The 23776-nt window shown below is 43.3% G+C and overlaps 1 protein-coding gene across 3 annotated transcripts in view; it reads left to right on the plus strand.

The window, feature by feature from the left end:
- Positions 1–23776, plus strand: part of SIL1 (SIL1 nucleotide exchange factor) — a 236736-nt gene that overhangs the window by 128371 nt on the left and 84589 nt on the right. For all 3 annotated transcript variants that reach the window (XM_008014608.3, XM_038007348.2, XM_038007344.2), the window contains 2 exons: positions 12881–12989; positions 20493–20592. In XM_008014608.3, coding sequence (XP_008012799.1) covers positions 12881–12989; positions 20493–20592 — 209 coding nt within the window. The remainder of the gene's footprint in view (positions 1–12880; positions 12990–20492; positions 20593–23776) is intronic.

The following is a 23776-nucleotide window of genomic DNA, read 5'->3' on the forward strand; positions in this document are numbered from 1 at the left end:
TGAGCTGAGTTTATCAGGAAACCTGAAGCCCTTCTATCTTGTTGCCAGCTGGCAGTTGTGCTCATTTAAATCCTCCCCACATTTGCTTCAGTTTTGCTGCTGGATATGGCCTCTCTGATTTCTATTCTGATGTCTTGGGGAGTGGAACAGAGACTGACCCATCTTAAGTGGGTTTGGTGGCCTGCAGGTTTTGGCTGAGCCACGGAAAGCTATAGTGGGTGTTTTCAATGTGGTACAGGCTAAGTTTAAACAGCTTATTTGCTGCCCTCTCACTTTGGATGCCCCGCAGCCCTCATTGTTATTGAATTTTTTGCAGCCTTAATGAGGCAGCCTGACATGAATATTCTAAAAAATCATGTACTCTTCTTTCCTCTGCAGAACTCAATCAAGTATGTATTGAGAGCCGATTAACACTCAGTTTGAGCATCTGTCATGGCATGGCCCTGGTCTCTTTCTCATAGCTGGGAAAACTGAACAAGTCACAGAGAGGCAGGAGCCAGGCAGAGGACATTATTGAGAACTCTCTGGTGTCAGCCCTGAGCATCTCCTATGCGTGATCTCTTATTCCTCACAGTGAACCCTGTGAGCCCTGTGAAGTGGATACTCTGATGCCCATTCTGCAGATGAGTCATAGGTGTTACTTGCTCAAGGTCTCGGAGCTATTAAGTGGTGGAACTGGACCTGGAACCAGATCTTCTTGAGTCTTTGCCCTCTACCACCAGGCTGAACAATTGCCTAGGTCATCCAAGTGCTAAAGCCTGCAATTTCTTCCAGTGAAAAACCAACAATACAAGTGAAGAAAGCAAAGCACAACACTACTTCCTAGGTCTCTCGATACCAGTGATCCAAAACTTTAAGCTAAAAGGCAGAAAATTGGGATTATCTTACACTTTGACAGGTGAAAGGAGGCCCAGGTGACTAACATCGTTTTGTTAAAGTTGCCTGTATTTAAGGAGGCGGGGATCCCCCAATGGGAGATGGACAAGGACTTAAGACCAGTTGTTTCTATGACTGCCATCTCTACACTGTACCTGTTGCTTCATCTGCCTCTTCTCCCACTCTGATTGGCATTTTCACCTCCCTGATCCCTGCACACATCACCCCCCAACAACAAATGAAATAGATGTGGAGTCCCATCCTTTAGAGCTGGTCTAGAAAGAAACTCTGCCCTAAGAATTTTGCTGCAGGCATCCCTGTGGATTTTTTCCCTTTTCATTGCTGGGAGTATCCAAACTGAGGGGCTTTTGTGGCAGGGCCACTAGGGAAATTGTAGAGGTCGGTAGTAGCTGATACTGGTCTGAAATAATTCATAGAACCATGTTTGTCTGTGGAGGTAACAGATGCTGTAAACAAGAACAAATAAGAGCCAATTATGATGTCAGGATTCCTGGGGACTGATAGGGTAGGAGAAAAAAAGGATTAAAAATTGAAGCACAGTATCTTGGCACTTTGCTTTTTTAACCCTCTTATTAAATTATGACTTCTGTTTGAGGAAAATAAATGAGAACAAAGGGTATGTTTAGAATACAATCTCTGTTTTAAATTTGACTAATGAGGGGTTTTAGCACTTTCATTTGGGTCTCAGTCAACCTGTATTCAGAGTGTCAATTAACCAATAAATATTATGGAAAACAAGAGTCAGAAATGGTTGCACCACTCCTGCTAATGAGCTGCTAATGAAATTGTGCCTGGGTGGGAAATGCAGGCACTCTGGAATCCTCAAGAGTCTTCTCCAGAAAATGAGCAGTAGTGGTGCTAAGGCCTCTGGGAAACAGACACATTTAACTCCTTCACTTCCAATTTGCCAATTTGTTTCTTTCGTTATTATGAAGTAAAGCTTACTGTCAGTATCTCAGGGTTAATTTCAATTATAGTGACAATTTTTAAAACTGTATTTTTGACTCAGTAATTTTTAAGTGGGATTAGAGAGCCCGAAGAGCTATAGCCATGCTGTGGTGTACCCCCACCCGCCTCACCTTTGGTTTCTTGGCGATTTCCTGTCTCTTCTAATTTTCTCAGGTACTTTCTCAATCTCCTCACCCCCAACACATACTTCCTTGTGTATGTAATTGAAAACTGAATGAAGTCCGAATGTGTCCAAGGTTTTGTAGGGGTGAGGGAAGCAGGTGGGACTTGGGGAGTTTGTCTTAAAAACAGTGAAATGACAGGAGCTAGTGGACCACGGCAGTCAGCTGGGTTATTGAAGATGAGATTCCCGACATGGATGTGAAAGCCCAGGTACTCTGATTAAGGAACTGGGCCATACCTATTAGTCTCACTTACTGGGTCTTCTTCTAAGTCCAAGAGGATCATGGGACACATTGAGGGTGGAGATCAAAGGAGAGCGGAGGCATCAACTGGCTAGGAAACAGGTGTGAGACACCAAGAATGGGTCTGCACATGAAAGTGGCCCCCTTCACCCCTAGTTTTCTTTATTCCATCCCTGGAGGTATTAAATTCGGGGGCTGTGGGAGGCCCCCGAGGCTGGTGGAAGGAGTGAGTAACTGCACGTGCTTAAAAGTCTGATGCTTTTCTCAGTAGGAGAGCTGGCAGGGCCACGACAAGATGCCTAGTTTTTCTGATCAAAATACTATCCTTTACTGCTGTCTCAATCTTCATTTCCTACCCAGTCCTCTGGTTCAGGCTTTATTATGTCTGATTAGGACAATTATAACAGCCTGCCAGGTGGCCTCCCGGCTTCTTGTCTGCCTGTTTTATATGCTGAGCTCCAGGTGCTTCATATGGAGTTCCTCATTGCTTGCTTAAAAGCTGTTCTCGACTTGGAAATCTAAGTGCTGCTACTTCTCTCCCCATTTACTTCATACTTCTCAATGGCAGGCATTGGTCTTGTTCACAATAGTATACTTCCCAGTGCCCAACACAGCAGTGGCCCTTTGTGGGCACATGGTAAGCTGTGGCAGAAGGAATGCCTGGAAAAGAGCAGACTCTTGCCCAGTCCTCAGGAGATGCTTGTGGACTAGCCAGTTATGGAAAGAGGCTCACCATGTCCTAGATGTGGTTACTTTGAGCCTTGTCCCGATGATGGTTCAAGGTACCTCTCTCACTAGAAATCTAAGTAGCATTGATAGTCCTCATCTGTGGAAAGCATTATTCTGTGTATTCTGTGTAGAATGGTTGGTGACCGGCTGTAGTTTGTCCTCCTTGAGGACTGGAAAGGAGATGTGGGTTAGGGTGCTGTGGGTGAGACTTTGGAGGGTAGTGGGGTAGTGGTAGTGGTAGAGGGGTATGGTGGGAGCTGTCAGGGTAGCTGTTCCCTGGGGGAAACTGGAGTCTTTTGTTCTGAGTGGCTTTCATGCAGCTTGGGGATTTCTGCCCTTGCCTGGAAGCCATGCTGGAGAACTCTTCTAAGGCCTGGCCCAGATTTTAGATTCTCTATGATTCAGAGTAAAAATACGTTTGGAGAATATTCCTATTTTTCTCAGTTTGTCTTTGTTTAGTCCTTCTAAAAAATACATAAATATAATTATGATCCAGAATGGCTCATTATGTATTTTGCTATTTAAAAAAAAAGGTCTCCATTTTTGGTTCCCTTAAAAACACAGTAACTTTAAGTGTTGTTTCAGGGATCAGCACCCTAGAGAGGTTTGTGCACGTTATTTGTTACTGGTTCCGTTCGAGTCCTGGAGACAGGATAGATGCTCATTTGTATAAGGCAGGGATCTTGCCAGGACTTGTTTGGGTGTTTTGAATAAAGCAGCAGGAGGAGAGGGTTTTGGTAGTCATGGCAACTGGGCCTGTAAAGTCTCAGCTCTGACCAGCCCTAGTTAGGAGCTTGGAGGCCCCAGTGAGGTGAGTGGCATTGCTTCCTGTTCTGTATTTTTGTATTCCTTTTGGTCTGGGGAAGAGGGAGCTGGCATTCAAGCTGACATTTCTGGAGGCCTACTGTGTGCCTGGAGCTGAGCTTGAGCTGTGGGCACAAATAATTGGTTCCTGTCCTTCAGAAACTCAGCATAACCGGGAGTTTTTACTCTTCACACCTACCTATAGGACTTGACAAATAAGCTGTCTTTGCTTCATCCGGGTTGACATTTACCTTTTTGGGCTGTTTTGGGGACTGCTTTTTCTGGCGTACTTTTTACTTCTTCTGAGCACTGACACAGTTCTTTTTTCATTTGTTCTTCACAACAGTGTAGCACATTAGGGAAAACAGACATGATAAATTCTTTTCAGTTGACACATAAGGGCATGAAGATTCAGAAAGATAAAGGAATTTGGCTAGATTCACCCAGCCAACAAAGATAGCCAAGTGAGGAGCAGAGTCCCAGGCCTTGTGGCACGGCCAGCCGGGGCAGCCTCTGGCTTTCTGCCACTGTGTCCACGTATGACTGGAAGTCCCTGGAGCGGGGAGTTTCCAGGCAGGAGCCTATGGAGGACATCCCGTCCTTTTCACCCCTCCTGAAGTCCCATAACCACCAAAGCTCTTAATGCCAAGGCAGCCCCAAGAGCACCATGCATTCATTCCAGTTGGCCTGTCCTGGTTGAAGCAGGGCAGCTAGGCTCCACAGCAGCCTCACTGTGGGCACCACCTGAGGAGGCCCTGTCACTGGGAGTCCAGGAGGGACAAGTTGCTAAGCACTGGGCACTGGGATGAGTTGGAGCAAAGACAGAGCCAGGGATAATTTGTTAATAGGTAAAACTGTCATTTCAGCAGTTATAAACTGGCCATATGTTTTGTTTGCTTTTTCTGTATTTAAACTGGAATACTTTTAGAAGGGGCATTTTTCACAGCCCTCACCATTCTTATTTTCTTACAGATGAACCTCCTCACTCTCTTGCCTCCTACCTCCTGTGGGCATTTGACATGGCTCCTACCTCCTGGTCACTATTTCTTGCCTGTCCTTCTGCCAGGGTTCCTCTTGTCCTGGTGCTTCATGGCCTTAGACTTCCTAGGCTAATTTTCCTCTTCCTGACATTCCGAGAACTGCACTCCTGGGTCTGTGTCTAGGCCCTGAGCCTTAGTTCTCTTTCCTGGCCCCTAGAAATATTTACTGTCACATTGAACTGTGTCTGTTAGACTAATTGCTGTTAAAGGATTTACAAAGAGATGGTGGAGGAATACATTTCTACAACCACTTTGTTGAGATATAATTTATATACTATCCAATCCACCTATTTAAAGTGTACAATTGGAATAATTCTCAAATGTCCTAGGGAAGATTGGTAGAATGGAGAGGTGGTTTCTAGGCTGTGGTGTTTTATGGACCAGAAAAACTTAAAAAAAAATTTGGAGGACTAAGGCCAACTTTTTATTTTGCTGAGTTTATTTTTATTAGACTTTTTATTTAACATGGAAACAACACACTATCTACCATCATTATCTCATTTTTTTAAAAGGACATTTTAACACAAAAAAGAAAGTATATAATTTCAGAAAAAACTTATTTACATTGGGCACTTTTAATTTCTTGTTTCAGGACCATTGGAATGAATGCCACATTAAACAAAACACCTCAAAGCCTGGTGGCTTAAAAAAACAGTAACTATCCAAAAAAAAAAAGTATGTAAGAGAACAGAACACTGTTCTTTTTGTATAGCTCTGACTCTTACAGCCACAGTCATAGTTCACATACTCTTCACACGCTAACCAAACAAATAGTTAAGCCAACTAGGATATGGAGGGGCAGGAGCCATAAAATGGAATACAAATACTAACAAATGAACTGAGCATTACTAATTAATAACATAACCTTAATGAAGTGGACAGAGAAGAACTAACCCAAGTGACTTTGTGAAGCAGTGTTTTGACCAGGTACTGTAAAGCTAAAATCAGAAGTGTATGTACATGCTGTAATCTAGTTTGGTAAATATATTTCTCACAGGGATATGGGTTAACAGTTTTGAAACTAGTTTATTTGTATACTAGAACAAAAATATATTGTAGATAATAAGAGCAGGTTTCTCAGTGTTAAAGAAATTATAAATAAGTAAAGTGAGAAGACTAATGAGCCCATGTATTAGATTGGAATCTGAAGTATCAGTATAAACTTGTAGTTTAAAAAAAAATACAGATAAATAGACATAGAAATACAGATGTGTGGAGATATACACACAACAGTAACATCACAAGAAATATAGGTATGTGCATGTATATAGATGTCTGTATGTATATATATGCGTGTATCTGTTAATGTCCTCTTTTGTTACTTTTGACACAGATTATTAGAGAAAGTGAACTCAATGTCCCTTAAACATTAATGACTGATGATTACATGGAGGCCCTGAATGTTATTCTAAACCATATTTGTATATGTGGTTAGAATATATGTAATATAATATTCTAAACTATATATATTAGTTCCCATGCTGCTAATAAAGACATACCTGAGACTGGGTAATTTATAAAGGAAAGAGGTTTAATGGACTCACAGTTCCACATGGCCAGTGAGGCCTTACAATCATGGTGGAAGGTGAATGAGTAGCAAAGTCATGTCTTTACATGGCAGCAGGCAAGAGAGTGTGTGCAGGGGAACTGCGCTTTATAAAACCATCAGATCTCATGAGGCTTTATTCACCATCACAAGAACAGCACAGGAAAGACCCACCCCCATGATTTAATTACCTCCTACCAGGTGGCTCCCACGACATGTGGGAATTAGGGGAGCTACAATTCAAGATGAGATTTGGGTGGAGACACAGCCAAACCTTATCACTGTATATATACACAAATGTATGTGTGTGTGTGTGTGTGTGTGTGTGTATATAATTTGTATTGTTTATAAATTACCCAGTCTAAGGTATTTTGTTACACACACACACATATTTCTAGCTCCGCCTACTGAGAGGGCTTAGAAATACCAACACCCTAGTAGTAATGAACACACCTAGCATCCAGATCTTGGCTTCTAAACACTGTTCTCCAATTAAAAAAAAAAAAAGAAAGAAAGAGAAAACAAAAAACCAGGGCTCTTGAGAAGTGGCTGATTCCAGGACTGGGGAAAGGGAAGTACAAGATGAACTTGGAACATATTATGGAATCAGAAAGTAAGCAAATACTTTTAAAAAGAAAATGATTGTGGGGAGGAAGGATTTTTCAAAGGAATATAAGAGCCAATCTAAAGGCACTTCTGATTGCTAAAGCTGAAACAATTTGAGCAACAAGATAAGTAATAATAGTGTTGGACCCATAGAATAAAATATCCATGAGTTCATACTAATATAAATAGAGGCATTACAATTTTTTCTTGCAGTGAAGTAAATCCCATTAATAAATGTGTAAAGAAGGAGGGAAGTAGCAAATTGCCATTAGATGATTACCACAGTGGTAATTGTTGCAGATGGATTCCCCTAATGGCATGCAATGGTTTTTAGAGTAAAGGGATGGATTTGTATAATCTGAAAGTATTTCCCCCATGTTTTTTTTTTTTTTTTTTGTAATGGTTTTTTTTTTTGTAGTATATCCACAGTGTTGTGCAATTACTGCCACTGTCTAACTCCAGACCAACAGTGGTCAATCCTCTTTCCTTCCTTCCTGCAGCCCCTGACAGCCATTGATCTACTGTTTCTATGAATTTGTCTATTCTGCACATTTCATGTAAAAGTAATCATATGATACATGCTTTTTTGTCTCTGGCTTTCACTTAGCACAACATTTTCAAGGTTCATCAATGTTGTAGGATGTATCAGTATTTATGGCTCCTTTTAATGGTGAATAATATATGGATATATGACTTTTGTTTATTCATTTGTCAAATGATGGACATTTGGGTTGTCCCCTGATACCCAATATGATGGTATTAGAAGGTGGGGCCTTAAAAAAAGGAGGTGATGAGGTCATCAGAGTTCCACACCCATGAATAGGATTAGTGAAGAGGCTTGAGGATGCCTCCTGGCCCCTTCTACCATGTGAAAACACTTAGAAGGCACCTTCTATGAGGAACAGGCTCTCACCAGACACTGAAACTGCTGGTGTGATCTTGGACTTCCCAGTCTCCAGAACTGTGAGCAATAAATTTGTATTGTTTATAAATTACCTAGTCTAAGTTACTTTGTTATAGGATCCCTAACGGACTAGGACACACTCTAAGAAAGCCATTAAAGCAGATGCGTTTGGTTCCCTGCCCAGACTCCCTGGGATCTCCTTTTCCCATAGGGAGTGTTTCTTCCCCAGCTACTGTGGGGGTTCAAGACTCCCTCTTGCCACCTGTTCCTGGACCCTCTGAGGAGTCAAAGCTTCTTTGCCCAGAGCTTCTGCCTCCACCTGCTCTGGTAGCTTGTGGCCTCTGACTGCCGGGAGGGCGTAGGTAGGGGTACAAAGTCTTCCCTGCCTCCTCATTTCCTGTCAACTGGAGAGCATCCCTTAATAAACCATGTGCACATGAAGCCCTGACTTGGTTCTTCTCCATGGGTGTCTCATCCTTCTTAGACCAGAAGGCTAGCAGTGATGTTCTTCTCATGATGATTGCAGAATACAATACAACCATGCAAGCACATTTCAAACATCTGTTTGTGGCCCATTTGTCAGCATCCCACTGGCCAACGCGTATGATAAGCAAAATCCAAAGTCAAGGTGTGGGAGGGTACACTCTGCAATGGGAGGAACTGTAAGGTCACATGGCAGAGAGTATGACAAGCAGGGAGGAAGAAAACAGGTGACAGTGTTGCAGTCTACCATAGATTACCCCCCAACCAAGAAAACAAGAGTTGTTATCTGGGTCCTGGCCTGTGACTGAAGTCAGTGACAGTCCCAGTGGGAGTCAAAATTCAAGCGTGAGGTGGCCTTACTCAATATGGACAGGGCTTCTTGCTTGATATGGACAGGGTTTTCTAGGCTAGGATACTGAGCCTTGGGATCAGCTCTGAAGGAGCCAGAGGTGGGAAAACAAACACTGTAGGCTTTGCAGGCCTGTTTGCCTTCCTGGATCCAGACATTATTTTCTGCCTGTCCCCTTGCTCTCCTTCCCCCTAACTCGTTACCTGTATGTATCTTGTTTTCTTTTTGCTCTGATTTGCCCTTCCCTTGTGTTCTGGTACATTTTCTTCTGTCACAGGGGCTCTTGAAGGATGCAGGTCAGATTATACTATCTTTCTAACTTGGACATTTCCCCAGTGGAGAAGTATTTGAAATACTGCATTTCCTGTTGCTTTTGCCACTGCTGCTGCCATGACGTGTTTAGTATATTATAAATAAGCACAACCTGTATTTTGAGTTAATGCTATTGTGGTTGCTCTTGCCCCCTGTGGTGGCTTATGTGAAGGGAGTAATTTTGGAATTTTCCTCAAAATAACTTGATTCACATAAGATCCTAGCCTCTCTTTCGGTGAGCTTAGCACATTATAACCTATTATGTCTGAAGCTTATAAACTCACATGCTTTTTTCTTTTTCACTTCTAACTTTGATCAAAAGTTTGAAAATTTAAAATATTATTTTTATTATATTACTAGTATTAGTACCATTATTACTAAAAATAACTATTAACATGACTAATTACTATTATAACTCTACCTGCCCTAGTAAAAATCGTTCTTGGCCTTTCCATATAACTCTAGGTCAGCTAGGGATTCCCTCTTTCATTTAAACATTTTCACTCAACAAATGATTATTATTTTTTTAATTTAGAGACAAGTTCTCATTCTGTTGCCCAGGCTAGAGTGCAGTGGCGTGATCATAGCCCATTGCTGCCTTGAACTCCTGAGCTCAGGCGATCTTCCCACCTCAGACTCCAAGTGGCTAGGACTATAGGAGTATGCCATCGTGCCTGGCTAATTTTTTTATTTTATTTTTTTTGTACAGATGGGGTCTCACTATGTTGCCCAACCCCTGGCCTCAAGTGATCCACCTGCCTTGGCCTCCCAAAGTGCTGGAATTACAGGTGTGAGCCACCATACTCAGCTAATTTTGAATTTTTTTCTAGAAATGGGATCTCATTGTGTTGCCCAGGCTGGTCTCTAACTCCTGGGCTCAGGTGATCCCCTCACCTCAGCCTCCCAAAATGCTGGGACTATAGGCAAGGGCCTCCTCACCTGACCAACAAATGATTATTGAGAGTTCACTATATGCTAGGTCATGTGATAGACCCTGAGGATAAAATGGTGAGCATTTATATTCACCACATAAATAAACTAATGTGTAATTACTGATGGTGGTAAGTGCTATAAAGGATTCATGGTGCTGTGAAATGTTTTGGAGGCAGGTAAATCTAGTGTGAGAAAATAGAGGATGCCTTTCAGAAGAAGTGACTTTAGCTGGGATTGGAAGGATGAGGAGATGGAGGCTGAGTGTGGGAAGAGGATTCTGGGCAAAGGGAACAGCACATGGAATGGCCCCCTGGTAGGAGGTAGCATGGTTCTTTCAGAAGGACGGAAAAAGACCAACGTTCCTAAAGCATAGGAATGAGGAGTGGACAAGGCTGGAGAGGCAGGCCAGGGCTAGATACTGCAGGGCCTCATTGACCAGGGTGAGGATTTTCATCTTTATTTTCAGAACAGTAGGAGGGCGTGAAACGGTTTGAAGCAGGAGAATGACATAGGTTTGGTATTTTGGAAAAGAAAAATCAGTCACTGTAAAGAACAGTTTGATTGGGAGGTGAATCAGGGAGGCCAGTTAGAAAGCTATGATAGGGTCTAGATGAGAGATGGCGATGGTTCAGACAAAAGCAGTGGGGGAAGATGGAAAGAAGAGTATGCATTCAAGACACACATAGCAGGAAAAATCAACCAGTTTGGGAGGTAGATTGGGTATCAATGTGGTAGAGTAAAGGGGGATGGCAGGGATGATGTGTTTAGCATACATCCAGGAAGGGACTGTTGTCTTGTTAGTTTGGGATCTCTCCAGGTGAGGCAGCCTCTCCCCTTCAAACATTCAGAGATTAGATTAGTACTAAAGAAATTACCTCTTGCCCTATGATCATAGGAATAGGATAGAAGTTGCCAGTTCTTTGTTATTCTTGCCAGTATTCAGCTTCATCTCCTCCCAGAACCATCTTCTGCAGCTGTTTGATGAATATTTTCCTATCCTAGGAAGATGAACCCAGGCTTCCTGGTGGTACCAAGCCAGCAACCCCCACAGTCCTTCCAGTTAGTTCTGTGGCCTAGTCTCTCCTCAGCTTCTGTGGCCTATTGGGTTCTGTTTCAGTGCATTTGCACGTGGGGCTTCCTTGCTATGGTATTCCCTTTATTCCTAGTCTGGGACTCACTTTTTGCTTCATTTGACTCCCAACTTTATCAGGAGGGCCACCCCAGAGAAGGATTTTTCCACTGCACTCAGAACATTTTTTTTTTTTTGAGACAGAGTCTGACACTGTTGCCCGGGCTGGAGTGTAATGGCGTGATCTTGGCTCACTGTAACCTCCGTCATTCAGGTTCAAGTAGTTCTCCTGCCTCAGCCTCCCGAGTAGCTAAGATTACAGGTTCCTGCCACCACATTTGGCTAATTTTTGTATTTTTAGTAGAGATGGGGTTTCACCATTTGCCAAGGCTGGTCTTGAACTCCTGACCTCAGGTGATCCACCTGCTTTGGTCTCCCAAAGTATGAGCCACCATGCCTGGCCTGAACATGTTTTTTATCCTTGAAAATAGTGGTTGGGGTTAGACGGAAATCATTATGCACATACTTCTATATACTGTATTTAGTTTTCCATTTTTTTAAAGTAAAACATACAGAAACTCCCTACTGAAGTGGGGTGGCAGGAGCAGAAACAGCATGGTGTGCAATATCCCTGTCTTCTTGACTGGGAATAGAGTGACTGGTGGAACTCAGAGTTTTCTCTGGGCCTCCCAGAATTGAGAAAACTGTTGACTACTTGCCTATATCATTATCCTTCTATTCTTGAGTTTACCTGATTATTTGAGAGAAGTTGTGCTGTGTGCTTCCTTGGGAGGAATTTTTTCTGAAAGTCATTGATTTGGTTTCTTAAATCAAACTTAACACCAGCAAGGCAGTGCTATCCTGTGGCAGGAGAAAGCAGAGTCAAAGTCCAGGTGTCAGAAGCACCATCTTTGCTTCAAATCTTCCATCTCCTGAAAAGCCTTTTCCCTGAAATTCTCCATCCCTACAGCAGTTTCATGAATGAATGAATGGGTGTAGCATTCCATTTGTAGTATGTGCTACTGCACAGTTGCTTTTTAACTATACTTGAGTAGTTTTGTGCAGTGCATAGGAATAGCCCATCGATTCACAACACTTGTTTTTCCTAGCTATGGATCAACTCCATAGATAGGTGGGTGTAGGTTTTCAGTTTCTCTTGGCTCCACTCCCTGCCTCCTTGGCTTGCTCTGTCCTCTTACCTTCCAGTCTCTTCCTTCTTCCTTTTCATAACATTAAGTGCCACACATTTTATGTGCCAAGCCCTGGCCTAAGGGCTGGGAAATCAAAAAGGAGGAAACACAGTCCCTTTGCTTAGGAAGGAGAGAGCCTCATAGAAGGAGCCTAATTAAACAGATGCAGGTGGTGAGGTGTAAGCTTGCTGGGATGGCAGGCTGTCTGGGGTTATGTGGGACTGACTGTCGGGAGGGACAGGAAGAGTGTCATGGAAGAGACAGTAATGTAGCATGTCCTGAGGAATGAGTAGGTATCTACCACTTACCTGCTGCACATAACACAAAGCTTTTATTAGCTCAAGAAAACATAGAATAGCTTAAATATGCAGGTTCTAATTGGGGGACATTGGTCTCTAGATTCAAGTATGAATCTTCTTGCCCATCTTACCCCATTCCCTTACAGATTTCCTTTATAGATTAGCTAAGTGAGTATGTGCGAGTGGTGTGTGTGTTCACAGGAGAGAGATGGATGGATTGAGGAGGTAACTGAACACAGCTGAGTTGTGTCTTCATGAACTAGTAAGTCCTGTTGGCTTGTTGGCCATCCCGGCGACTTTCCAAGGACCTTGTACCTCATGAGCCTTTTCTCTTCTTGGCTTTTAGGGCAGGCTGTTCCTGCAGGATCCCACGTACGGCTGAATCTTCAGACTGGGGAAAGAGAGGCAAAACTCCAATCTGAGGACAAGTTCCGAAATAATTTGAAAGGCAAAAGGTACAGTGTCAACCTTAGGGACTGGGAAGCTAAGTGATGACATTGATTTTATATTATAATACTTAAAATGTTGCCCAAATTCATATGGCTTTTTTTAATTTGAAATTTAATAGCATAGAATTTGTGATAAATCTGTCAGGGTTTTATGAAGGTTTACTTCTACAGTCTTTGGAAAGAGACAGTTTGCAAAGCAAATTGATACTTTAAAAAAGGCTGTAGGGGGAATGCTTAACCTGCTTTAAAAATGAAGCTATTTTTCCCAGTACTTTAAGAGCACCCATTTGAATCCCAACAATTAATGCGCTGATTACAGATGAGTCATCTATTCATTAAAACAGGCCTGTTAGGCCTTCTGCTTTGCAGTAATACTTCCTTGGTGAACAATAAAATTGCATTTTAAAGTCTTTAATTCAGACTAACTTTTCCTCTCGTTAGTCAGTATTAAAACAGGCTTTCTTGTAGTATAAAAGTAGAAGCTACTGCCATTCTCCACTGGCTAGAGGTTGCCTTATTCCTCAATAACCAGGTTAGATTATCCAATTTTAGAGAATTCAGTGTTGCTATTTTTCTTTTTGTTGTCTTAAATTAGCATCCTTTCTTTTGCTTGATATTTCCTGAGTGAAGGAGAGGGAGGTTGAGGCATGGAGTTGCAGGGGTTGCTGGAATTGTGCATTTTGAAAGCTCACTAGAAACACCAGCCATGAAATTTCTAACACAGGGACCAGCAAATTATGGCCTGTGGGCCTTACTGGGACTGCTTCCTCCTTTAGTTCAGTCTGCAAATGAAATTGGTTTTTACTTTTCTTACAGGTTGGAAAAAAATCAAAAGGTAATATTTCATGACTCATGAAAATGTATGAAATTCAGATTTCAGTGTCCATAAATAAAGTTTTAATGGGACACAGCCATGCTCATTTGTTTACATATTGTCTGTGGCTGCTTTCTTGCTCCAATGACAGAGTTGATTAATTGGGACAGACACCATATGGATCACAGAGCCTAAAATAGTATCCGGTCATTACAGATAGTTTGCTGACCCTGTGCTAAAACATGTAAGAATTAGGAATTATTAGTTACGGATTGAGTGTGGTTAGTGTTACTCAGTCCTTGGATGATGATGGTGATGATGATGATGATTTTTTTTTTTAGAGATAGGGTCTTGCTCTGTTGCCCAGGCTGGAGTAAAGTGGTGTGATCATAGTTCACTGTAACCTCGAACTCCAGGGCGCAAGCAATTTCATTGCCCCAACCTCCTGAGTAGGCTGGGGCTGCAGGTGTGTGCCACTATGCCCGGCTATTTTTAAAAAAATTTTTTTGTAGAGACAGGGTCTCACTTTATTGCTCAGGCTGGTCTTAAACTCCTGGACTCAAGTGATCCTCCTGCCCTGGCCTCCCAAAGTGCTTGACAGATGTGGACCACTGTGCCCAACCTGGATTTTATAATTTAAACTGTATTTTGCAGGTGGGACGTGGTGGCTCACACCTGTAATCCCAGCACTTTGGGAGGCCAAGGTGGGTGGATCACCTGAGGTCAGGAGTTCAAGACCAGCCTGGCCAACATGGTGAAACCCTGTGTCTACTAAAAATACAAAAATTAGCTGGGTGTGGTGGCAGGTGCCTGTAATCCCAGCTACTCAGAAGGCTGAGGCAGAAGAATCACTTGCACCTGGGAGGCGAAAGTTGCAATGAACCAAGATTGCGCCACAGCACTCCAGCCTGGGTGACAGAGCGAGACTCTGTCTCAAAAAAACTAAAACAAAAACCCAGTATTTTGCAATTAGATGTAATCAGAAGGAGGTCCTAGAGACCCACTTCTTACCCTAGTCTTTTCCTTGACATGCCTGTCAGAAAGTCACTCAGCTGGTTCATATGTACTTCTGTCAGGTGGCACTCACCCCACAAAACAGCCTGTTCAGATTTAGACAGTTTTCACTGTTGGAAAATTCTACTTCATATTGAGATAGAGGCATTTGTTCTCCTTACAGTCACGCCAAATTGGGAAGGATCTTTCATCTTCCCTCATCCCTCCAGATAGGCCTATACTTGGAGTGACCCAGGTCAGACAATTACTCCTTTCTCACAACCATGTAAGAAATAATCAGCTGTCATTATCATGGCCCCTGCCAAACTTCTTTCGTCCACAATACACACATATTTCAGTGTCTCAAAGTACTTTAGGAAGTCTTTTCTCACATGTAATCCAAGTCTTATTTTCTGAAGAAAATCTATTATTTTCTTAGCTTATGAATATTGAGTTAGGGGTTGGGCGCAGTGGTTCATACCTGTAATACCAACAGTTTGGGAGGCTGTGGATCATTGGAGCCTAGGATTTGAAGACCAGCCTGGGTAACAGGGTGTGTGTCTCTGCAAAACATATAAAAATTAGCCGGAGGTGGTGGCACACACTTGTAGTCCCAGCTACTCGCAGGGCTGAGTTGGGAGGATCACTTGAGCCTGTGGGGCAGAGGTTGCAGTGAGTCAAGATCGTACCACTGCACTCCAGCCTGGGTAGCAGAGACAGACCCTGTGTCAAAACAAACAAACAAACAAACAAAAAAAAACCACCAAAACCAAAAATTAGCTGGGTGTGTGGGTGTGTGAGTGTGTGGTGTGTATTATGCCTGTAGTCCCAGCTACTCAGGAGGCTGAGATGGGGACAGTCCATTAATCCAAAATTCATGGCAGTCTCTCTACTATGTTGTGTGGCTGGCCACATTGCTACCTAGAGCTGCAGTGCTTGCTGGCTCTACAGTCTGGGACAGAAGACCCTGACTCTGGCTTGTCTCAGAGAGTTCCTTTAGTACTGCCTTATTTCATTGCACATAGTTGACTCTTAGCAACAAGTTTTCACTTGCTATTTATGCTTTAGGCTTTGCCATCTCTACTGGTTTTAGCCCATATCCCTGTCAACATCTCCATAGTACATCTCTCTTTTTGCCCTGGAGTAACCAGCTTCTTTGACTCTTCCTCCTGGGTTTGGAGGACTGAGGGTAAAACCACATTCAAGTTGTGCCATCTTGGGTTGAACATTTACCAAGGTCCAGTGTGGTATAGTAGTTAAGAGGTTGGGCTAAGGAGAGGGCCATTTACTTCCTCCATTGATTTATTTCACAAAAACCTATTGAGTGCCCATGTGCCAGGCATTGGGATACAGCAGTAAACAAAACAACCTCCACAAGGCTGGTGGACAGAAAACCAGGTACATAAGCACATAAGTAAGATATTATCTGGTCATTACTGATAGTTTGCTGACCCTGTTCTAAAACATGTAAGTACTGGGAATTAATCATGGATTAATTAACTGGCCCCAAAGGGAGGAAGGAAAGGAACGAATGTGGCTGATCTCAGGAACCTGTCAAAGACTAGATTGGTAACCTCACTGAGATCCCTGGAGCTGATCCAAGTCACAGCCATGCATCTTGACTAGAGAGAAGACATCCACTGGGGAGCAAGGTTTTATCACTGGCACTTAGTTCAGTTCAGGGAACAGAGGCAAGAACAAGGATGATATGGACAAAAAGAATAATTAACTCTTTATGCAAAGTGTTAGGTTTATAGGTTTAGGAGTTAGGACATTTCAGACAGATGAAACAACAGGAAGTCCCAGGCTTTATCAAGGAAAAGGCTTTGTCAAGTAGGAGAAGCAAGAAAACAATCAAGGTGACTAGAGGAGAAGAGAGAAGGAAGGAAACTGATAGGAGATGAGATTGGAGAGGTATGTGGGGGCCAGAATATGTAGCTTTTGAGGAACATGTTGTATGTTCTTCATTCACTTTTAATTGTAATGGAAAACTATTGGAAGATTTTTTTTCTCCCTAAGATGGTGTGTTGCTCTGCTACCCAGGCTGGAGTGTAGTGGCACCATTTCAGCTCACTGCAACCTCTGCCTCCCGGGTTCAAGCAATTCTCCTGCCTCAGCCTCCCAAGTAGCTGGTATTACAGGTGCCCGCCACCACACCCGGCTAATTTTTGTATTTTTAGTAGAGATGGGGTTTCACCATGTTGGCCAGGCTGGTCTTGAACTTCTGACCTCGTGATCTGCCCACCTCGGCTTCCCAAAGTGCCGGGATTACCGGTGTGAGCCACCATGCCCAGCTGCCACTGGAAGATTTTAGGTAGGAGGGTGATTTAGTTGCTATGTGTCTGGAGATGAGATTGAAGGTGGACAAAAGAAGACAGAATTAGGATGTCATTTTGGTAGATCAGGTAAGACATAATGGGCTCAAGCAATCCTTCCACCTCAGGCTTCTGAGTAGCTGAGGCCACAGGCACACACCACCATGCCTGGCCAATTTTCAAGTTTTTTGTAAAGACAGAGTCTAGGGTATCATAACAGAGACTGAATGAATTTGGAGATTTAATTTGGAGGTAGACTCAAGAGGACTTGCTTATGATTTCAACATAGAGGTTGAAGGAAGATGCAGGGAGGGGCACGATGATTGAGGATAAAGCCTCATTTTGGAGTTTGAGCAACTGGGTGTACTATTTATTGAAATAGAAAAGTTGGGAGAGGGACAGACTTATAAGGAGAAGAATCAAGAGCCATGTTTTAGATTCAATAAGTTTGAAGTACTTGTTAAACATTTGAGATACAGATCTATCACGTAGTTGTGCAAGACTCTGGTGCTCAGGGGAGAGGTTGGGCTGGAGATGTTAATGTTGAGATCACTGGCAGATAGGTTTTTAAAGTAACTAGGGGAGGATGTCCAGGTGGAGAAGATTGACTGGGCTGAACTCCAAGGCATTCTGGGCTATGTGGCTCAGGTAGGAGATGAGGAACCAGCAAGATTTGGAGGAGTGAGGAAGTGAAAGAGCCATGAGAGTGAGGTAACAAGCCAGGAAAGGAGAGTGGTTTTTTGTTTTTGTTTTTGTTTTTGTTTTTTTTTCCGACAGGGTTTCACTTTGTCGCCCAGGCTGGAGTGCAGTGGCGTAATCCCAGATCACTACAACCTGAGCTCAAGCAATCCTCCCACCTCAGGCTTCTGAGTAGCTGGGGCGACAGGCACACACCACCATGCCTGGCTAATTTTCAAGTTTTTTGTAGAGACAGAGTCTTACTATGTTGCCCTGACTGGTCTTGAACTCCTGGGCTCAAGCAATCCTCCCTCTTCGGCCTCCCAAAGTGCTGGGATTACAGGCATGAGCCACCACACCTGACTGAGAGTTTTTTAAGAAGGGAGGGTGAACTGTGCAAATGCTGCTTAGTGGTTGAGGAACATGAAGTGAGTGAAGAAGGGTCCATCGGATTGGTCATCAGTTATTGGTAATTTTGATTAGCAGTGTAAGTGGAGTTGTGAGGACAGAATCCAGATTACAGTAAATGGCAATATAAATAGGAGTAAAAAAGATGGGGATAGTGAGTGAAAACAATGTGTTCATAAAGTGTTACTCTGAATGAGAGCAGGGAAATGGCAGGATAACCAGAAGAGACTGTGGGGTAAAAGGAGAGTTGGTGTGCTGATGGGAATAATCCAGCTGAAGGGAGAAATTGACGATGCAGACAGGAGGAAGAAGTATAATTATGGGAGTTAAAGCTTTTGTAAAGGCAAGTGCAATCTGGAACTAAGTTTAATAGGATCAGGAACACTCATCCATTATAATAGGAAGGAAAGTAGAAAACATAGACTTAGGTGCAGGTTAGCTTGTAGAACTGATCATGGGAAAATGAAGTTTTGGTCTGTTTTTCTTAGTGAAGAATGAAGTGAGAACGCCAGATGACTGTTTCGTGTGTGTGCATGAACTTGAGTGCACATGTGCGTGCTTGTGTGTATGTAGTTGGGACTGAGGGTGGGTGATGAGAGATGGCTTAGGAGAGTGAGACTGATGATGTAAACAGAGATACATGGCATAATGGGATTAGTCCTGACCAGTCTTACAGGAGGGAGGAGATAATGTGTTCAAGCCATGGTTCCTGAATATGTAGCTCCCTCTTGGGTATGTGGGGCGGAGCAGTGGTATCCTCATGCACTGGCAGTGGATGATGCTCTGTAGGGAGAGGGATTCAGGATTCTCTCCCTACGTTGTAGGTTTGTGGTAACTATTTGAATGAAATATTACTTAAAAGTAACATACGGCCTGACACATGACTAAATGCTCAATAAATGAGTTACTAGCTATTATTAATTAGTTTAGGAGGACTGAGGTTTAGAGAAGATGAGTGTTTTTCTCAGAGCCCTAAAATGTCTCTAGGAAGAATGAAAGCCCTTAGTACATGAGAGCTGAGGCCTGCTGGAATCTCAGACTGTGAGACTGACGTGCTCTTCCTGCCTGGAGTAAAGCAGACCAGTAGCCCCTTCCTCCTCACCTCTGAAATCTTGTGGGCATTCCAGGATATAGGAATCCTGAACCCAACGCCAGGCAGACAGTCTTGTTAAGCACAGTCCACACTCCACTCTTCCCTTCGTCCACATCATTCTTGTGCTTACCTCTGTTCATTGAACTAAAATGAATGCTAGTGGTAAAACTTTGCTCCCACATGATGGATGTCTTCTCTCTGGTTAAGACACATAGCTGTGGCTTGGATCAGCTCCAGGGAATTTTGTGAGGAGACCATTCTGGTCTTTGGCAGGTTCCTGAGATTATAGCCACGTTGATTCCTTTCCCTCCTCCCCTTGGAGGCTGGCCGTGGAAGGGGCTGACCTTGATTCTGCTCCTTAGTATCTCAAATTCATTCCTTGGTCAGGTTGAGACATACCTCCTGCCTCTCCTCTGTGCTCAGAGGTTGGTCTTATGGTGTGAATCTATCCAACTTGTTTTTGTAAAGACAGGCTGCCTTGTCTAATCAGATCAGGCACACACTGTGGGACTCAGGGCCCTGTTGTCCCCTTTCATGGAAAAATATATTAATAAATAAGGGTGCACGTTACTCCCTGTGTCTGAGTCCACTTCCCTCTGAGAGGTCCTGCCTGAGGGAGGAGCATTGCACAGGTATTCCAGGCTTATTTCTGCCTTGAGAAGCTGGCTGAGAGCCTCTGTTCATGGTTGGCTTCTGTCTGCCCCATGCCATTTCTTCCTCTCTCATGGAATGATCCCATTTTCAGCTGTGTCTTTCCTCTTCTAGCTTCAAGGTAAGGTCACTCTGTTAGACCTCTGGCTGACTGAAGGCAAAGGTATGATAGTACACTCAGAGTTAGAGCTGGCCTGGCTTTGCTTACCTTAGGGTGCCATTCACCCAGGGACATTTTCTTTCTTGGGAAATACGATGCTCCCCTCTTATTTATCTTTAGAGACAGGGTCTGACTTTGTTGCCCAGCTGTGGGAGTACGGTGACACAATCGTAGTTTACCACAGCCTCGAACCCCTGGGCTCAAGTGGTCCTCCTGCTTCCCACATAGCTGGGACCACAGGCACGTACCATCACATCCCAGCTAATATGTTTAAAGTTTTTGTAGAGATGGGATCTTGCTATCCTTCCATCTTGGCCACCCAGAGTACTGGGATTACAAGTGCGAGCCATCAAGCCTAGCCATGCCTCCCTCTTTACTCTCAGTTTTCTTTGGACAGGCTGGATATCAACACCAACACCTACACATCTCAGGACCTCAAGAGTGCGCTGGCAAAATTCAAGGAGGGGGCAGAGATGGAGAGTTCAAAGGAAGACAAGGTGTGTGATGATTTTTTCCTGTGAGTATAAGCCTGCAGCATGGCCTTGTTGTTTTTGCAGAGAATGGAATCATTTTTATGGGAACTCTTGCAATAAACATGGGATAACAATATTGTAAAATAATTTAAAGAACCATTAATGACAAACAAGAAACCCTTTTAAACTATTTAAAAAAAGTGCTGGGAACATTTCTGTCATGGTTTAGGTTAGAATTCTGTTTGCCATTCCTTGTCTTCAAACAGCTCCCTATGCTTGGAGAAATTGAGGCACCGAGCAGGGGTGGCCATTCTCTCCATTATCACAGGCGTGAGTGGAGTGAGTAGAGTTTACGGCCCAGATCTCTGCCTCACTTACACTTGAATTAGACACAGGCTTGTTCCAAAAGAAAGAGGAGCTGGCCCAGGAAGCAAGAAGCCCGAATCCTTGTCCTTGTCCTTTGAACATGTAGCAAATGTGTTTCTTCTGGGCCTCAGGTTCCTTAAATTTAAAACATAGGGCTGGAACAAGAGGATGACTGAGGTTTCCTCCAGCTCTAAATTTCTCTACAAGCTAAGGGAATGAGAGGAGGAAAAGGTGAAGAATTACAGCCCCTGGCCATGCCCCTAATGCGTGGGAGGGCTTACAGGTACAGGTCTATACCAGGAAGAAATCTCACTCTTAGATGGATCATGAGCTCTTGGAGTCATTTCTCTGTATTTCTGTTTGAGTCCTGTCAGTTTTTGAAAGAACCTTCTCTGATGGCTGCCTTAGAGACCTAAGTTCTCGTTCTCCCTCCCTCTTCTCCTTACAGTCCCAATTTGCCTTTTTTTTTTTTTTTTTTGAGACAGAGTTTCGCTGTGTGACCCAGTTGGCCTTGTTGTTTGTGCAGTGGTCCGATCTTGGCTCACTGCAAGGTCCACCTCCCGGGTTCAAGCGATTCTCCTGTCTCAGCCTCCTGAGTAGCTGGGATTATAGGTGCCTGCCACTACACTGAGCTAATTTTTATGTTTTTAGTAGAGATGGGGGTTTCACCATGTTGGCCAGGTTGGTCTCGAACTCCTGACCTCAAATGATCTGCCCACTTTGGCCTCCCAAAGTGCTAGGATTACAGGCATGAACCACCGTGGTTGGCACTCATTTGCCTTTATTTACCTCTTCACTCCTTCCCCTGAATCCAGGTAATATCTTAGACAGCATTAGGCTTTTGACAGCTTGTGTATTACTGGAAGAAGCCATAGGTTGTTTTGATCCTTTAGAACTAAATATTTCTGGGAAAATGAACCTTTTGGGGATAGGAAGCTGGTGTTTACCTGTTTAAGATGTGTGAAATGCAGGCCCAGTCTCCACATCTTTACTCATCTTACCAAAATCACTTCTCCTACATGGAGAGTGTATGTGGTGTGGGAGGGCACATGGCTCAGCAGCAGCAGCAGTGGGTGAAGGAAGGCAATGCTCGCAATTGCGTCCTACTACAGATGTATTAGCCGAGGGGCTGAGGAGAAGCACATCTTCTGCCTGGTACGGGTGAGGCCAGGAGAGGAGTGCCTGGGTGCCTAGAACAGGGCCTGGCCAGGGCTTTAACTCCTTCCCACTCACTGTCGGCTCCATCTGGGACCGATGGAAACATTAAAAACCTCCTATTCAGCATCTTCTCTGCGGATGGAGGACCCACTTAACCTTGTTCTCTTCTCTTTGCTTTCCCTGGGAGTGTGTTTGGATTTTCTTTTCTCAGGTGATGGCATTTCTCCCCACCCCAGTAATTCAATTAGTGTAGAAAAGTATGAATATTTATAAAAGTATTTAAAAATTACTTTAAAATTAATTTAAATTTTAAATTAAAATTAATTTTTAAATTAAGTATTTAAAGATTACTTAAAAGTTTTAGTTGCTGATTTTTGTAATTAAAAATACTCCTCTCGGCCGGGTGCAGCACTTTGGGAGGGCAAGGCGGGTGGATCATCTGAGGTCAGGAGTTTGAGACCAGCCTGGCCAACATGGTGAAACCCTGTCTCTACTGGAAATGCAAAAATGAGCCCGGCGTGGTGGCATGCGTCCTAATCCCAGATACTCCAGAGGCTGATGTGAGAGAATCACTTGAAATCGGGAGGTGGAGGTTGCAGTGAACCCAGATTGTGCCATTGCACTCCAACTTGGGTGACAAGAGAGAAACTCCGTCTCAAAAAAAAAAAAAAAAAAAAAAAGAAAAGAAAAAAGAAAAAATACTCCTCTCCCCTTCAAGAGGATCCTGATATCAGCACCCAAATGCAAGACCCCAGCTCCCGCTCATTTGCACCTGCTGCTCACCTCTGAGGTCTGGCTATCATACTCTTTCCTTACTTATGTGGAACTTAGGTTGTTAGCACCATCATTGAGGTGCTAAGTCCTGGCGTCCTTCTGCTTTCATTTGGAGCCTATCTGGACTGACTCAGTTCACTGCCAATGTGCTCTTCGAGCTGGCGCCGGGATTGGCAAATAAATGGATTTGAAATTGGTTGGGGAGTTTCTTACATATATCAAGCTCTTGGCTACAGATAGCATTCCTATTTTTGTTTATTAATCTTTAAACCTAGCCTATATGGTGTCTTACAAGTACAGGATGGTGCTTTTGTGATTTATGTAGACAATACTGTCAGATATTCGACCATATCCTCTTAATTAAATGAGTGGGTTTTTGGGAATTGGATGTTTTTAGGGAGGAGAACATCAATTACAGTGTATCCACTGGTAGCTTAGTAGGTTTAAGTGAATCAGTCTTTCCCGGAGTTCCTTGCTTCTTGGAAAAGCTATCTCTCCCAGCAGATTTGGGTTTTATGGTTGAATCTCATCTACTTATCCCTCTATTTCCATACAAATTGCTTAATGCTTTTATGTTTTATTATGTCTGCTATTGTTCACCTGTATTCTACAAATTATTATATTTTAAGATATGGCCTTCTTAAGCTTTTGATTCTTGGCAAGATGTAATAGACTCATTTCTCCCTATTCCCCCAGCTAAGGGTAACTAAAAACCCTGGACATAATACTAAAAGCAAATGTAGGAAGACTCTAAAACACAGTCAGAAGGCAGCAGACTGGCTAGGGACCTTGGAGCTTGGGAAATGACATGGCAATGAGTTCCTTGGATTTTCTTTTTGTCCTCTATATATTTTAAACTGAGTGTTGGCAAATCCCACATCCTGAAAATGTCAACTGGTGCAGATTTTAA

The sequence above is a fragment of the Chlorocebus sabaeus genome, chromosome 23 (assembly GCF_047675955.1).
Source record: "Chlorocebus sabaeus isolate Y175 chromosome 23, mChlSab1.0.hap1, whole genome shotgun sequence".
In the NCBI taxonomy this organism is placed as follows: Eukaryota; Metazoa; Chordata; class Mammalia; order Primates; family Cercopithecidae; genus Chlorocebus; species Chlorocebus sabaeus.